The sequence below is a fragment of the Sturnus vulgaris genome, chromosome 8 (assembly GCF_052056855.1).
Source record: "Sturnus vulgaris isolate bStuVul1 chromosome 8, bStuVul1.hap1, whole genome shotgun sequence".
Lineage (NCBI taxonomy): Eukaryota > Metazoa > Chordata > Aves > Passeriformes > Sturnidae > Sturnus > Sturnus vulgaris.
In genome coordinates, this window is record NC_142250.1 from 4,843,716 (window position 1) to 4,860,714 (window position 16,999).

At 43.3% G+C, this 16,999-nt stretch overlaps 1 protein-coding gene across 21 annotated transcripts in view; it reads right to left on the reverse strand.

Annotated features, from left to right (window-relative positions):
* The window catches only part of PCDH15 (protocadherin related 15), a 643,743-nt gene that overhangs the window by 246,350 nt on the left and 380,394 nt on the right, over positions 1–16,999 (reverse strand). The window contains exon 1 of one of the 21 annotated variants that reach the window (XM_088168753.1): positions 9,260–9,323. The exons of the other annotated variants lie outside the window; for them this stretch is intronic. Within the exon in view, the coding sequence (XP_088024879.1) occupies positions 9,260–9,308 (49 nt within the window). The 5' untranslated portion in view covers positions 9,309–9,323. Of the gene's footprint in view, positions 1–9,259; positions 9,324–16,999 lie in introns of those variants that run through there. 21 annotated transcript variants of the gene reach the window in all.

Genomic DNA, 16,999 nt, shown 5'->3' on the forward strand with positions numbered 1-16,999 from the left:
CAGCTCCCTTTCTCCTCCTGAGCTCGTCTCTTCATTCCCACATCCCAAGGCCATCTGCATCCTAGCAGCCCCTGATGCCACCTCCAAAGGCACCAGTTCATCCAAAAAGGACTTTCTCAGGATTTTCACACTGGTCTCTTGTTCCCAATCACTGGAGGGACTCAGATTCACAGGATGGACTGAGCTGGAAGGAATGTTTGGGATCCTCCAGTTCCAACCCCTGCCAGGGGCAGGGACACCTTCTGCTATGAACAACAGGTTAAGGAGCAGCTGGAGACACCTGAACTCCTACACCACTCACAGTGTCCGGAGGTTACGAGGCTGCAATAGCTTTTGCAAATCTCTCCTCAGAAATTTTCGTGAGAAGCCCCATACTCACGTTTCTGAGAGGTCCCATGCTCACCCTCACAGGGACAGCTGAACCTCATCCACACTGAGAATGACAATCCAGGCATCAAGGTAGAGAAGTCACAGCCATCCAGAATTGCATTTATACTCCCCCTACCAAACACAATCAGTTGGAAACCCCAAATAACCACTCCTACTTCCTGTATCTCTGAATTCCAGCTCAATTAAAACACTTGAATGATATGGGAGCAGTGTCAGGATAGGGCTGTTCTGGTCTTTGCATCACATGGCTTCAAAGTTTATTAAGAAAAATAGCTTGGCCCACAAAGTCCGAAAAATATAAGTGACTTCAAGCACGAAAAGTCTCCCACAAGACTTGAGAGGTGGTTTGTATTCCCATTAACAGAACCCAGCTTTGGAAAAAAAAGTTCACCAACTTAGTCCTACCCCTCCAAAGACAGGAGTTGTACCTTGACACAAAAAATAAGCGAGGAGCTCTTTAGGGAGAACAGCACGATCAACTGGACAACAAACAGCCAGGCTGAACCTTCCTGGGGAAACAAACAGTTATCCTGAACCTTCCTGGGACACAATTCTGGGATGTAACTGCTATCTCCTCCTGAGCATTCCTGAAATAAAACTGGGAAAAAAATCCACTTCCATATGCTAATCACCAACTCTTCTTCCAGCTGCTGCAGAAACACTTAATTATCACTCTGAGTTATTTCACTATTTATCTTATATTCAAGTTTGCTTTTATTTAGTCAGATAAATTGTTTCATATGTTTTTATTTAAACAGTCACAGGGAGTGCAATGGGCAATTTCAAACCCCTGACTCAGTTCCTAGCAGATACTCAGCCCAATTTAAAAGATTTTCTATTTAATAAAGTTTGACCCACTAACTGTTGAAGGAAATTATTTTATTTGTTGGCAGAAAAAAAGTTTATTTTTTAATTTTAACTGAAATGAGGATCAGACTCTAAACCTTGTCAGTAATTGTGGAAGGCTCCTCAGCATCAATGCCTTACTTCCTACAGCTGCTCCCTAAGACAGGAAAGAACAAAGTATTAACTCTTAAATTTGTCTCTTTGTTAATTTTTCCAAACTCTTCCTGAATCCATGAAAGTGTGCAGCATACACAACATCTTGGAGGAAGCTTAATTTGAAGTCATGGCTTGTTCACATGGTACCAGTCCATCACAGTGCAGGAAGAAGCAGCATCCAACCACTGCCTACCCACCTTCTATTCCCTCCATGTCTCCAATAAACCACTTTATCATCCCCAAACACTGCAGCAAACAGGAATTTATGGTGAGTTCAGGGCTCTGATCCACTTCAGTGACTGTGTGCTTTCAATAAGACAAAAGATAAAGTGGAAAATTCTTCAAGGAGCCACTACAGCCACTTTCTTCGATATGCATGTGAAAGAAAAAAAACCTTGGATAGCACAATATCCGACAAGGAGAAAACCTCTGTGGGAATGAGGCAATGACAACTTGTTTGGTACTACAAAAAGCCTGATCCAGTAAGCAAGTCCAAATTGTTTTCCACAGAGTGAGAGCAGAGTTTGAAAAAAAAGGAATGGACTTTTCTAGGACCTAGAGGGGAGCAAAAAGTCTGGATTTGTTATGTTTTGTTTCTTCCCCTCTGTGTTTATAAGCATTTAAATTTAGCTCTAGAGAGAATTAAACAAAGTCAACTCTCAACATTCAGCAGTTTTAATTTCATGGGCACTCTTTTCTTCAGACATGACCCTTTCCACTGTGGAGAGGGGAAGAAAAGAGCTTGTGAAAGACAGTTTGGAGAGTCAGACATGAAGAGAGGCTGAGAAAGCTGGGGCTGTTCAGTCTGGGGAAGAGAAGGTTGTGTGGAGACCTCATACCTCCTTCCAGGGTCTGAAGGGATGCACGGAAGCTGGAGAAGGACCCTGCATTCAGAACTGGAGTGATGGTACAAGGCAGAACAGGTTCAGACTGACACAGGAGAAATTTAAGTGGGATATTTTGAAAGAGTTGTTCCCTGGGAGGGTGGGCAGGCCCTGGCACAGGGTGCCCAGAAAAAGTGTGGCTGCCCTTGGATCCCTGGAAGTGTCCAAGGCCAGGTTGGATGGGGCTTGGAGCAGCCTGAAATAGTGGAAGATGTCCTGGCTCCTGGCAGAGGAATTTTTGTCTTTGATTTCCCTTCCAACCCAAACATTCTGCAATTTTAAAGCGTTTAAAAGCTTTTCTCCCCATTTCTTCTACATGGTTAAGCCCATCAAACACTTGGAGAAGTCTTAGAGATACAAAGTGAGAATCACCAAGTCCCATCATCAAGCCTGAGTCACCAATAATACTGTGGCCATTTAAAATAAGGAATTAAGTTATTAATGAGGAAACGGACACTTGGCTTCTGCCTGACTGCCAGCTGGAAATTAGAGTTTGTGTTTGTGGAACACACAAGACCCAGGATGGAACAAGGCCAGAACACCTGCACTGATTCACTAAAACCCTGCCAGCACAACAAGCGCCACGAGGGCAGTTGTGACCCTTAGGTGGCTGGTGATGGGATAAGCTACTGAGAGAGCCCAAGGCAAGAAATCTCCATCATTCACAACCCCAGCATGTCAATGCTAAAACCTCCAGCCTGAGGTCTTTTATGGATTGAAACCTCCAGCAATGCTCTGGGAGCTGGCGATGCCTGGGAAAGCGAGACCAGCTTCTCCAAACTGGAGAGGCAAGGAGGGAAATTCTTGCAGGCTGAGTTAAAGCACCTCACATTTTTCTCTACCTGAACAGGTATTTCTGTTTCCAGCTGCACTTGCTTCTCCAAAATGCCCCAGCTGCTCCTGAAGGAAGCAGTGCTTTATCCTTACCTCCACTTCCATTCAGCAGCGAACACTCAGGGGGAAAAACACGGCCATGAAAGAGTCTCTAAAACTCAATTTACAGACTGAGGGTCCTCATAAAGAGCCACATAGAGCCATACATTTAAACTGAGTAATTAAGCAACCCCATTCAGGGGAAAATGCCCCGCCTTGTTTCCTGTGTGGGCATTCAGCTCCACAGCTGGGCAATTTAGGAGGAGCTTGGCATAACCTTTTACATTAGCTGGCTTGTGCTGCCATGGCTCTGCATTGAAAATGCATAAGAAGGGCTTTCACAGACTATTTTCAGCTCTTCCTGAGAGAAATCCCTAATTGGAAAGTCTGGGAAGGCACTCCAGCGAACCTGAACTTGATTCAGACCCATTTGAGATCCTGCTTAAACCTCTAGAGTTTGTGTGCTTTGATTAGAGTTAAGCCCTGCTCTAAAATTTGGAGCTCAGGCATTCCAAGGATCGAGGGAGAGGTGAATTTGGGGTTGGGTTTGGTTTGAACTGGACAAAAAGTGAGGCTGGGGCACAATCCAGTGCCAAAAGGACAAAAAGCAAATAAAGACCATTACATAAAGCTCCCATTCCATTTCAGGACATGCAGTCTAATCAGCCAATTTATTTTGTGGCTTTATTCTGCCATTCTTCCACCATTTTTTTTTTTTTTTAATTTACAGATACAGTATCTCTAAAGGATTTGAGACGTGCAAATTGCCCTGCCAGTGCTGTGCATTGCTATTTTATTTTTACAGCTCGAGAAGAATGCAGAGCTATCCCTCGTTCAGACATTGTGCTTTTAGATTGAAATGACTCCCCATTTCACAGGCAGTTTTGGAGTTGACAGGAGTCTTTAAAATCATACTTGTGCCTGAAAACACTATAAAGCATATAAAAACATGATACTATACCAAGCAGCAGCTAAAATTACCATTACCAAAAGTAATTTTTAAGAGCATTAAAAAGCACTGGATGAGTCAAGAGAAGCTGCAATATCTTCAGAAGTGCTTTCAAAAGTTGATTAAACCTGCTTTTAACCATTCCTATGCCCTCAGCATTCAAATTTCATCTTATTTTCAATGTTTGTTGGGACTGCATTTTTCCTATTATGCCTGTTTTTCCTATTATTCCTCCTCTCATAGAGGAGGATGAAAAATTTTTTATATTGGAACTTCAACTCATTCTTGGTACTATAAGCAACTTTTAACATAAATGCTGACTTCTGTAGTACCAGTAGTAAAAGCAACTTGAGAGAAGCAATTGGAGATATTCCTAACGTTTCATATTGTTGAAATTTCTTTAAAATCAAATAAACTGACATTTATTACCTCAAGAATGAGGTGAGCCAATAATATTCACCTTTGTCCTGTTCCTAAAGGGTAAATTTGTAAGTTTTACATCTTAGGTTAAATATTGAGGTTGAAAATCATATTTAATAATCAAACTTCTCATCTTGCCCTAAAGAGTTTTTCCTTTTTCAGTCCAGACTTTTATATGTCCACAAAAGGCACGGGAAAACCTCAGTTTGTGTTCCACAGAACTGAAGGAGATGGGCCAAGTTAAGAGAAAGAAATATTAAAAGTAATTTTTAAATTAATTTTAGGGAAAAAACTCCATGGAATTTTGATTTGAATACAGGAATATGATTCTCTATAAAAACAGGTGCCAGATTTTAGAATATTTCAATACCATGTGAATACCATTGAATGTATTTTTGAGGCTGTGATTTCAGTGGCTTCCTTTAAAAAGCAGCACTTTATAAATTGGGATAGAAAAGAATTACATAAACATGAAACCTCCAACCTTGGGTCCCCTCAACCTAAAAAATTAGCAACATCCACATGCTATTTAAAAAAAATTAATCAAGTTGTCAGTGTCTGGTAGAACAATTAATTTTGCTCCTCTGAAGTAACCTCTCCCAGGCTATAAATATTCCAATAATTCCAGAACCTTCCCCTTGGTGCCATTCTCCAGCAGGTAACACAGGAAAATGGGTGCTAATTAAGCTGCTGCTCCTAGGATTGTTTGTGTTCCAGGGAATTAACCACATATATTAGGAGATTTACATATTGTGCCTATAAATAGTGCTCTCCTGACATCTCTAATGAAGGCAGTGTTGATCAACACCTTCCCATAATTTAATCAGGACCTCAAGCAGCAGTGGCAGAAGGAGAGGATGTGGCTTTGCCATCCCAAGATATCCCCTTGTCTTAAAAGACACTCAATTCCCTCAGCTCCTCAAACTCTCCCTAAGACACTGCTAAAAAACCCCAGACAAACAGATTGGCACAAGTGCACCTCAATTACAACAATGGAATTTTCTCTGTCTTTCCCCAAAAATGCAACCCTGTTCTGGAGGAATACATCCTACAGTCATGGGACTGCCCTGAATTATCCACCAGAAAACAGGGAATTCTCCATTCCATCCCTGCAGGAACAACCACTGAGGACTCACCTGGATGTTTAAAGGCTGGACCTTGATACTGTATCTTAACTAAACCATGATTTAATTCCCACTGAATTCTGTCATGGGGTAGGACAGGGTGTTGTGCTTTGGAAAGGCTTATAGATTTTAAATATCCAAAATTAGCAACCAAAAAAGCCCCAAAAGGGCCAAAATACTGGGTTTAAGCCCATTTCCAGGCAGACATGCAGTGGCAGAATCCAGGAAATTGCTCAGAATTAACTTCCTATTTACAATGGAGTTCCTGTGGCTTCATAAAGTTACTTCATTTTGCACAGAGGATGTTGACACAAAGCCAGGGATGGAAAAGTTACTCAGCCAAGGACATGGAAAGTGCTGCCCTCCCAAGGTGCAAAGGTGTGAGAGGAAAACAGGCTCCAAATTCACAGAAGAAGATCCTTTCTCCCCCTCAAAAAAGGTGAAGGCACCTAAGACATTGTGCAGCTCCTGAATCCCAGCCTTTTCATGTCCCCCATCCGTGAATAACCCGGAATAAGGAGAGTTCACAAGAAGTGTCACCCTTGGATGTGTCTGTTAATTAACTATGGTCCAATAGCTTCAGAAATTGAAGTCTGAGCTGCTTTCTGACCATCCTAGAGCCAGCCTGTGTTCAAACAGCCTGATTTAATTAGGAAAACAATGAGGACTTCAGTGCTGGAGAGCTACAGAGAGTTATTTGTGGCTCTCCTGGTGAGCTGCACACTTTGGAGACCTCATTTGTTGAGTAAAACCCAAGGTTATCTTAATTTTATAATTAAAATTGTTCCCAGTCCACAATGTGTTAGAGGACATGTGCTTTGGCTTCCTGTCCCACAGTTTATCATTCACGTTTTCAGGTAAATTCACAAAATATCTCCCAGTTTGCAAAAAAACCCCAACCCAACCCAACACAACACAACCCCCCAAAAAAGCAGGTGAGAAAGGAGAAAGGAGGAATGCAAAGTCAGAACTGTCTTCAAATTTAATTTGAAGAAAAGCACGAAGGGGGAACTTACACCTTTTTTTTTTTTTTCCTTAGGTACCTATTTAACAAGCAAACCACATCCTGAGATGGAAGAACAGATCTCTGGCATCCTCTCTTACTCCTGCCACAATCTTCTTATTCTTTGTTTGCCTTTGAACCAATTCAGGATTTATTTTAATGAATGGAAGGTTCACAGGTATCTCCTTGGTAAAGCAACTCTGTGAGGGAGGAATTATGGGATGGGACAAAGGACTGTTGGACTCAGCACCTGTCAGCTCACAGTGGTCCCAAGCATCCATCTGGAGAGGATTCCCAAAAAGTGATGTTAAAATCAGAGAGGCTGATTATGGAATCCCAGACTTGTTTGGGTTGGAAGGGACTGTAAAGCCCATCCAGTGCCAGGGCAAGGACACCTTCCACTATCCCAGGCTGCTCCAAGCCCTGTCCAGTCTGGCCTTGGACACTTCCAGGGATACAGGGGCAGCCACAGCTTCTCTGGGCACCCTGTGCCAGGGCCTGCCCACCCTCCCAGGGAACAATTCCTTTCCAATATCCCATCTATCCCTGCCCTCTGGCAGTGGGAAGCCGTTCCCCCTTGTCCTATCACGCCTGCTGCTGTGTGGACTCTCCAGCCTCTAAACACTAAAATACTACTTCCAGAAACTTTAGTCGGGATGATTTTTTTGTGGCTTATTTTTTCTTTAATAACGTCATGAAAATGAAGTGTAAGTATGGTTCATCTGCTGTCTGAAACCTTTATCATCAACCAATTGATAAATTGCAAGGACAGAGTTGCTGGATTTCTGCTACATTGGAAAAGACATTTCATATTCCTTCAATATTGACTTCAGAGCCTGAAAATATTTACTTCTCCAGTTTTACCACCTTAGAAAATACTTTCAAAAATAAACACCTTACAGGACATCCTGATTACCATCAAAATCTCTCTGTCTGGCTCCACTCTCGTGAGAATTGAAGGCAGGAAAAAAATATCATTCCCTAAAAGGCAGCAGTAGAGCCCCCATCCCTGGAGGCGTCCAAGGAAGGCCTGGATGTGGCACTCAGCATTCTGGGCTCGTGACAAGGTGGGGACTGGGCACAGCTTGGACTCCCTTGTCTTAGAGGGCTTTTCCAACCTCAATGACTCCCTGAAATGGCAGAAGAAAATCATAAATTCTGCTCCTGATGCTGGCAAGAAGCTGAACTTGCATTTTGTGTTTGTTTACCTATGTACATTAATTTTATTTTAATTTACACATGTAAATTAGCATAAAATGCAACTCAGCTCCTCGTTGCAAAGACAATCAAATGGAAAAAAATGAATAATAGTAAAGGAGGATATTTACTGGCAGAAATTAAGACTGATCCTCTCTCCTGGTAAGGATACAACTCTGCTCAGTGTTTTGGCTCCATGGAAAATGGGAAATGCCAAAGGAATCTCAACCTCAGCGTACCAGTGATCCTTCTAAAGATCTAAGGACACATAAAATCCTTCTCCAAGCAGCACCTGCCTGGAAAGGACAGGATTAGGAGGTGTCCTTGCCAGGTCAGCCTAATACAGGTGCACATCCAGGGAAGTTTTCCATCAGCAAGGATGGGCAGCAAAAAGAATGTGTTTTTTCTTAGTTGTACAAATTATGATTTATAAAAATACATGAGTAATTTGGACCAACAGGCTACAGAGAAGCCACCAGCAAGAAGACAAAGTGATGCCTAAAGCTAGGCTCAGTTTCATTTCTAATAGCTGGAAATAAAAGTATTCAGGGCAGCTTTCAAATCCTTCCTGTAAGGTTTTCCCCTCAGAAATAGCATAGGAGATAATCCTGCAGATGAGACAGCAATTGCATGGGTATTTCTGTAGGATTTAAAGTCTTCTTAGCATTCAGTAATGCCCAAACTCTTCCCCTCCTAATTCCTTTCAGTTTTTGAAGTCCTATTTTTTGATTTTATCTCACCCATAGACACTGATAAAGAGGCAGCACACCTGACACGGAGCTTCTCAGCCTCTGCTCTGGCTCCAGGCTGGCTGAAATGGAGAGCTTGATTAATTTTGTATTAGCCAGCTGCACAATAAATCCCAAGCCATTGATTACATGGGAAGAACAAGCAGATAAGGTATTTTCTTTGCAGACCTCCAGTATTTAATTATACAAAGGTTCTACCCACAGGGCTGGTGAGAAAACAACTGAGCACAGCTCTGGGAGTTCTTTATCATTTTCGATGTGTGATTGTTCATGTTCTTTAAGTTTAAAATTAAGTTTTGGTTGGGGGCAAGATTCTGGTTCATGATGGGTTTAATTCTGGATAAAGAAGAAACCAGTTGTTTATCTGAAGCCATTCAGAGTTTGCCTTTCCCTGGCAGTTTGTTCATTACTATTTTAATTAGCAGACAAGAGTGGGATCAGTGATTATGTGGAGCTGATTATGTGGAAGAAGTTTGGATACTGAGCAGTTCAATGATATTTAAAATACCCTGGTACCATTAGGTTTCTTGCACAAGCAGAGCCTCTCCTCACCTGTTAATCACAATCTCCTGAGCAGAATAAAAACACCAAGTCTTGGAAACCAAAGTGCTCAGCCCCTGAAGCTGGAAAACCGCTGCCTGTGCCACTCTCCCCATCGATTTTCTTACCTAAACAGATCAAACTGGAGATAGGAGGAGCAGTTGACTGAAGCAGCATTCCAGAGGCTGTGTCATCCTGATTAGCTCCATTTGATTACACCTTCTTAATTGCTCATGTGCTCGAGCTCATTAAATGAAAAATAATCTTGCTTTCCTGCAGGTTTGAGAGATGGACACCAATGGTGGAACCTTTGAGAGACTGCAAAGAGCAAATGCAAAAACGGCCACATCTGTTTTCAGTGGCCACAGGACCCTCGATGTCATTGGGAGCCCAGGGTCAGGGCATTCCTCATTTACTTCTTAACTATAATATTAATTTTTAAATAATTTCAATTTTTTTACTGTTCACCCAGAAATTATTCCAGAGCATTTCTGAAGAAAAACTGTTTCCAAGCCACACAACATAGCACATGAAGAAGCAGGATGTGTTCTGCAGTAGAGACCACACCTACAGAGTACAGACACCACCTGCTCTCAGCTCCAGTGCCCAGAACAGGAGGGACCTGGAGCTGCTGGAGAGACCCCAAAGGAGGTACCAGGATGATCAGAGGGATGGAGCAGCTCTGCTGGGAGAAAAGGCTGAGCGTGCAGGGGGTGTTCACCTGGAGAAGAAAAGGATCCAGGGAGACCTCAAAGCCCCTGCCAGTGCCTAAAGGGGCTCCAGGAGAGCTGAAGAGGGACTTGGGGCAAGGGATGGAGGGACAGGACACAGGGAATGGCTTCCCACTGCCAGAGGTCAGGGTCAGATGGGATATTGGGAAGGAATTGTTCCCTGGAGGGATGGGGAGGTCCTGGCACAGGGTGCCCAGAGAAGCTGTGGCTGCCCCTGGATCCCTGGGAGTGTCCAAGGCCAGGTTGGACATTGTGGCCCATTCTGTGAGTTACAGTTCGACCCTTTACGGGGTTTATTTTTTTGGTTGTTTTTTTTTGTGTGTGTGTGTTTTGTTGTTGTTCTTTGGTTTTGTTGTTGTTTTAGTTTTTTGGGGGTTTGGGGTTTTTTTTTGAGTGGGGGGATTTCGGGGGATTTTTTTTCTTTTATAAATAATACAAAAAATGCACTTGCACATAATTTGTACTAAAACATCCCATATATCTTATGTTTTCTAACATATGCAACTGTTGGAAATTTTCACAGCCTTGAATTTATTTCCACAGCAGCCATCAATCACTCAGAGATGTTATTTTGCTGGCTTTGCTGAGAGAGATTTTGTTTATAGTTTCCCCTTCACTGAAACACCATATTCTATAAGATCTGATTTTTATGAGACACTCACAAAGTAACTTTGTCCTTGTAGGAAATCTATCCCAGTTCCATTAAATGAGGCAGTAGCGAATTCTGTGGAGCACAGCGCTACAGAGTGAGAAGAAGAGGCTTTTGTCTGATAGATGGATTAGGCGCATTAACTTGGAGTTCTCTGTATATTTTCTATGAATACAAAAGCAACAATAAAAAAATCCAAAATAAATTGTAGAAACACCCCAAAGAACTGAAGAACCTACTTCTTTTATGCTTCTGTGCATAACAGCAGAGTAACTGCACAGAATCATAGAATAATTTGAGTAAAAAGGGACTTTTTAAAGGCTATTTAGTTTAACCCTGTACCATGGGCAGGGACACCTTCCACTAGCCCAGGCTGCTCCAAGCCCCAAAGTCCAACCTGGCCTTGGACACTTCCAGGGATCCAGGAGCAGCCACAGCTTCTCTGGGCACCCTGTGCCAGGGCCCCACCACCCTCCTAGGGAACAATTCCTGCCCAATATCCCATCTGACCCTGCTCTCCTTCAGCTTAAAACCATTCCCCTTTTTCCTGTCACTCCACATCCTCAAGAAAAGTCCCTCTCCACAAAATGTCTCTTTTGTTTTATATGTAGCACAAAACCCTTCAAATTGTCACAAAGTCACAAAGAACACTGCCCAGATTTGTGCAATTAGTTTTGCAATAAAAAATAGTAAAGGATATGAAACTTCACTTTCTAAACAAAACAAAAGCACATCGAGCTTTATAATAGCTCAGGTGCCAGGATCCCAACCATTTTTTATGGAACAGAAAGTTTGAGAAGTCAAGAAATTTTTCCAAAGAGTAAAATCTCTTAACATTAGTAAAATTAAACAATAGTAAAATCCATTGTTTCTATGTAAGATGATGGGAAAATAGAATTTAAACACCAGAAACTTTCATCCAGCAGCGTTATGTGGAATAAAAAACTCTCTTTTCTTTGATTTTATTTTCTTTCTGGAAGGTTTTTCAAAATTTCCTGTGATTTTGCAGTAATCAATTTTTGTGCTGTGTTATCTGGAATTGAATCAAAAGCTTAGCCATTTCTCAAGAAACACAATTAGGGTGCATTGGCCAACTGGTCATAGAGAAAAGTGACACCAGGCAACACCAGAAACCTTGGTTTAAGTTAAGACCAGCCGGATGATGAAATTAAATGTTTAAATGAGGGAGCCCCCAAGTTATTTAACACTCTGTGTTCCCCTCTAGGACCAAACAATTCCCTTCAAACAGCTCTGCTTAGAAATAAGGTGTGAAATTATCCCATGGCAGAATTGCCCAGCAGGTCAAATCATTAACTCCTGTCCCTTTAGATACCTTGTTAAAAGGGAAAAATAAATCAAATATTTCATCTTGTATCAATATTGCTGGCAAAATCATCACCATCTTATAAATCAGAGACTAAAACAAGATATACTGGTACAGAACTAAAAAATGTCTGACATGGCAGGGGCTGCCCGGGGAGGTTTGGAGTCTCCATCCCTGCCCAAGGAAGGCCTGGATATGGCACTCAGTGCCCTGGGCAGGTGACAAGGTGGGGATTAGTCCCAGGTTTAGAGGTCCTTTCCAGCCTAAATAATTCTGGTATTCTATGGTCTCCTGCTCTGAGCATTCAAAGATGTCCAAGAGTTTTCAATTTCTTGAACTTCAACCCCATTAAGATGTTCCTGAACTGAGATGTGATCATGGAGCACCATTAAATTCACAAAAGGGAACTGAAATGATATTGGAGGCAAACACAGACTCACATCACAACCCCCTTCTTGTGCAAATCAGCTTTCCAGGATCATTCAGACTAGCACTGAGCCTTCAATTGCAGAGAAATCCCATTTCTCTCTAATCCAATTGAAGAACACAGTTTCCTTGCTTCCTTCCCACCACCTTGGCCCTTCCCATTGCAGTCATGTTTAACAATGTGCAGCAGGATAATTTGGCATTATTTAAACATTTGATTTCTGCCTACATATATCAGCTATTCATCTCCCTGCTAATTTAAAACTCACCATGCCTCAATACACAGTCTAATAAACACTGCAAAGCATAGAGGGTTTTTATTTTTCTTAATATTTTTTCCAACCTAACCCAAAAGTTTTCATTTCACCATGTAAAAAAAAAGGAAAAAAAAAAAGAAAATGAAAATGAAAATTACTGTCTTCGAACAGAAATTCTCCAGAAGAGATGAAAGCGTTTGGCTGGGAGTAATCACACCTTAGCATTCAAAAATTACAGCAATGTTTGTGGAAAAGGTAAAGGGGGAAGAGAGTTTGGTTTGGGGGGTTTTGGGGTTTTCAGTTCAAATTCCCAGATATTTCCTCACCATGGGCATTCTATGTAAAATCCCAGTTTCCATGAACTTCAGTCAGAAAAAGTCCTGCCTGTGTTTAATGACAGACAGCTGAGCAATTATGATGCCCTAATGTGAAAATGATCACTGCAAAATGAATGCATTAAACTGAGCTGGGAGAGTTCAGCCCTTATGATTATTGCCCAGACACAGGAGGTGGCTCCCACTGCACGCAACAGCAGAGATCATAGAATCCCTGAGTCTGGAAAAGCCCTCCAGGATCACTGAGCCCAACACTGATCTGCACTCTGTCCCCAGCCCAGAGCACTGAGTGCCACCTCCAGCCCTTCCTTGGACAACTCCAGGGATGGGCACTCCAAACCTCCCTGGGCAGCCCCTCACAAGGCCTGAGCACCCTTTCCATGCAGAAATTCCTCCTGCTCTCCAACCTGAGCCTCCCCTGGCACAGCTTGAGGCCGTTTCCCCTTGTCCTGTCCCTGTTCCCTGGCAGCAGAGCCCGACCCCCCCTGGCTGTCCCCTCCTGTCAGGGAGTTGTGCAGAGCCAGAAGGTTCCCCCTGAGCCTCCTTTTCTCCAGGCTGAGCCCCTTTCCCAGCTCCCTCAGCCTCTCCTGGGGCTCCAGTCCCTTCCCCAGCTCCGTTCCCTTCCCTGGACACACTCCAGCCCCTCCAGGGCTCTCTGGCCAGAAGGACCCAGAACTGGACACAGATTCTCCTGCAGAAGTCCATACTGTCCAGAGGCTCTGGAAGACTCAGACCCCTGTTTAAAGCTTTCTGAAGGAAGAGTCCATAATCATGATCAACAGGGAAGTTTCTGAGCACTTGAAGTGATTCAGAGCACATAGATCCCATGCCCTGAGGGATAGAGCCCTGAGTCTGTCTTGTTATGTGAAAATAAAATTCTACAAAAACCGAGCCTTGATCAAGCTGAAGCTCCTGTGCCTTGTTTTAAACAGCTACTTCTCATAAAAAAACAGATAAAACCACAGTAAGAGGGAGGCTGTTTCTATCACAGTTTATCTGTCCACATGTGACAGTATCTCATAAGGATTCAGAAAATAATTCTTAGTGGTAGACTGAGACGTGGAGAAATGAGAAGGAGGTTTAGAAAGCAACATGACAGGGGCAGCAGGTAAAGAAGAGATTTCTGACCTTCCATGTCACCAAGACACGGGAATTCTGTGCTTCCAAACTGTTGCTACAAATACAGTATTTCCAATAAAAACTAAAATTGAGCAGGCAACGTAAATGACTGGTGGACTATGAGATGAAAGACATGACACTGAGACAGATTTTAAATTCTGACAGTTGTAGCATCTCTCTTACTTCTTTGAAAGTCAAACTAGTTAAACTATTGCCCCTCAAATAGATTTTCAAAGCCTGATTTGCTCCAAAGTTAAAATATTTACATTTCAGGACTTCCTAGTAAAGAAGCAGAGCCCATTTCTCTGAGCTGCCTTAGTACTAAAATCTAGCGGCCTGGCTAAGCTGCGAATGTATTTCTGCCAAAGACAAAACAGAAAGGAAAGGTTGTGGCATTGCAAGTCTTCATCCTGCTTGGAAGAGATATAAAATGTCTTCATGAGTGAAGAATAAACCACAAAGTTCACGACTGAAGAGCTGCAGTGGCTCTGCTCACACACAGTGGTTGATGATTTTTAGTTCAGCCCTAAAATAATCACTGGAGTTGGAGCTGCAGGTCCCAAAGTGTGAGCGACCCTTCCAGAGGGAACACAAGATGTTCCAGGACACTTTTAGGGGGGGTTTCTGCTTTTCCTGGATCAGGAGTTCCCTTCCCAGGTGTAAGTAGCATCTTTAGGAACCCAGCCCTTGGAGGAAAATTAACATCTCGGTTCTCACAGCCTTCCCCCACCAAAAGATGGTTCAGGACAGTTAAAACCTAAGGGAATCAAAGAGTATCAATGTTTGATACCCTAAAATCCAGACAATCCAACAGATGGGTAGGAGAATCACAGAATCCCAAGTTGGCTCAGGCTGAAGGGAGCTCAGAGGGCACCTGGAGCCACCTCCCTGCTCCAGCAGGGCCATCCCAGAGCACAGGGCACAGCATTGTGTGCACACAGCTCTGGAACAGCCCCAGGGAGCAGAGCCCAGAGGCTCTGTGGGCAATGTGTTCAGGGCTGGGCAGTGGCCAGGGAAGAAGTTGTGCCTCCTGTGCAGGGGGAATTGCTGGGCTCAGTCCCTGCCCGTGGCTCTGGTGCCATTGCTGGGCCCCCGGAGCAGAGCCTGGGCCCTGCTCGGAGCCCTCCCTGCACACAGGGACACCCAGGGCTGAGGGCCCCTCTCAGCTGGGGCTCCTCTCCAGCCTGAACAGCCCCAGCTCCCTCAGCCTTTCCTGGGCACCGAGATGCTCCAGGCCCTTCCTCATCTTCATAGCAGAAAAAAACTTGGGAGTCCAGTACCTGGAAGAGGTTCATTCCCAGACAGATCCCACAGTCTGGTGGTTCAAAGGCTGTTGAGATCTGGGATTTCTCCTTCTCCAGAAGCAGCTTCCTGCCTCAACCCTCCCAGCACAGCCACAGGGAGACCCCAGGATAATCGGTCCCTTCTACCAAGGGTAAAATCTGTACATTAACTGAGATGAACCTCGTTTCAGTGCCCCTATTTTGTGAATTTTTTTTTTTCCTTTCACCACAGGGAAATTAATCCGCTGTTGCCTCAAAGTGTTGCTGGTGGCACTCAAAGACACCTTGAAGAACTAAACCCTTCAGAAGAACTTGATGGCTCCACTACAACTCAACAACATCAAGGAGAGCTCTTTTCCCTGTAGGATCAATGGCACAGCTCCCAACCAAATGCAGCAGGTCCCCATAAAACACACAAATGGCTCCTGTTCCCAAGAACAGACACTTTCCCCCAGGCAAGAACCTGGTGGCATTTCTCTCCTCTCCCTGTATCTGTACAGTGCAGGGCTCCAGGAATGATCAATGAGCTCAAGGTACTCAAATATGCATTTTCCCCAGTTAATTTCCTGCCCAACAGTAATAGATCAAGATCTGAAACTATTTTCTTTCTAAAATAGCCTCTTAAGGTGATTTGTAAGGCTCCTCAGTGATTCAATTTTTGTAGCAGAAGATTGTTAGATTGAATAGAGACACTAACTAATAGAGGGGGCCTTGAAAAACAGGTGAAGGGGTTTGTGGCTGAACAGTCCTGGCACCACAAGTGAGAAGTTGTGTTTCTTCACAGAAAAAAAGACTTAATTAAAAAGTCACCCCCACTCAGGGTAGCGACAAAGAACATTTAAATGTTTTTTATTACATTCTGATAAAAATTACCCATCTGCTGAACACTTAGGAAATGAAATCCATATTTGGATGAGAAAATTGTCTGATTAGCCTCAGTTTTGTGAAATTTTGTTTCAGAATAAAACAAAACCACTGAGCCAGCAGTGAGATCCATATTCCACAGTGCAGGTGTCCGTGGCTCATCTCTTGTTCCACAGTCAAGCAGAAAGGAAGGAAAAGGAAGGAAATGAGTCTGAAACCAGAAGATTGGAAGAACTACAATGGTAAGTCCAAATAGAGTTGAAAAAACCAACATTAAATAATCAAGAGAGCATTCCTTCTTAGCCATACATCCCAAGCGAAATAAGTCCAACATCCTGTGTGCATCTTCTCTGGGATAAACAAGTATTATTCCTCAAGTGAGTCAGAAGGGATGATTTCATGGAAAAGCTCCAGGAGATTTCTGGAGTGGAGGCTTCTAGAAATCCTCATCCCCAGTATTATAGTTGGACTAGCTGCTCTTGAAGGTCTTTTCCAGCCAAAATGATCCTGTGGCTCCATTGGCTCCACACCAAACACAGGTGGGACTTGAGTATTGCCATTTTTGGTGTGTGACAGGGTGGTGTAACAGGTCCCTGGGTGAGAGGAATGTGGGGGACAGGGGAATGTGGGGGACAAGTGACATCAAGCCCAGCCCTCCCCCTCCTGCCCCTGGAGAGGCCCCTCAAATGCAACCCAAATTTACAAGGACCAGGATGGGCTCATCTCTGAGTGTATGAATTCAGGGTTTTTGTCACTATTCTTCTTTTAGAGCTATAAATCATCATGAGAAATATAAGGACCTTCAAGTGTTCTTTTCATTCATGTATAAAAAAGTGAAAAACTTTAGGTTAAAAGCAGCCTCCCCAAAATCTCCAAAAAC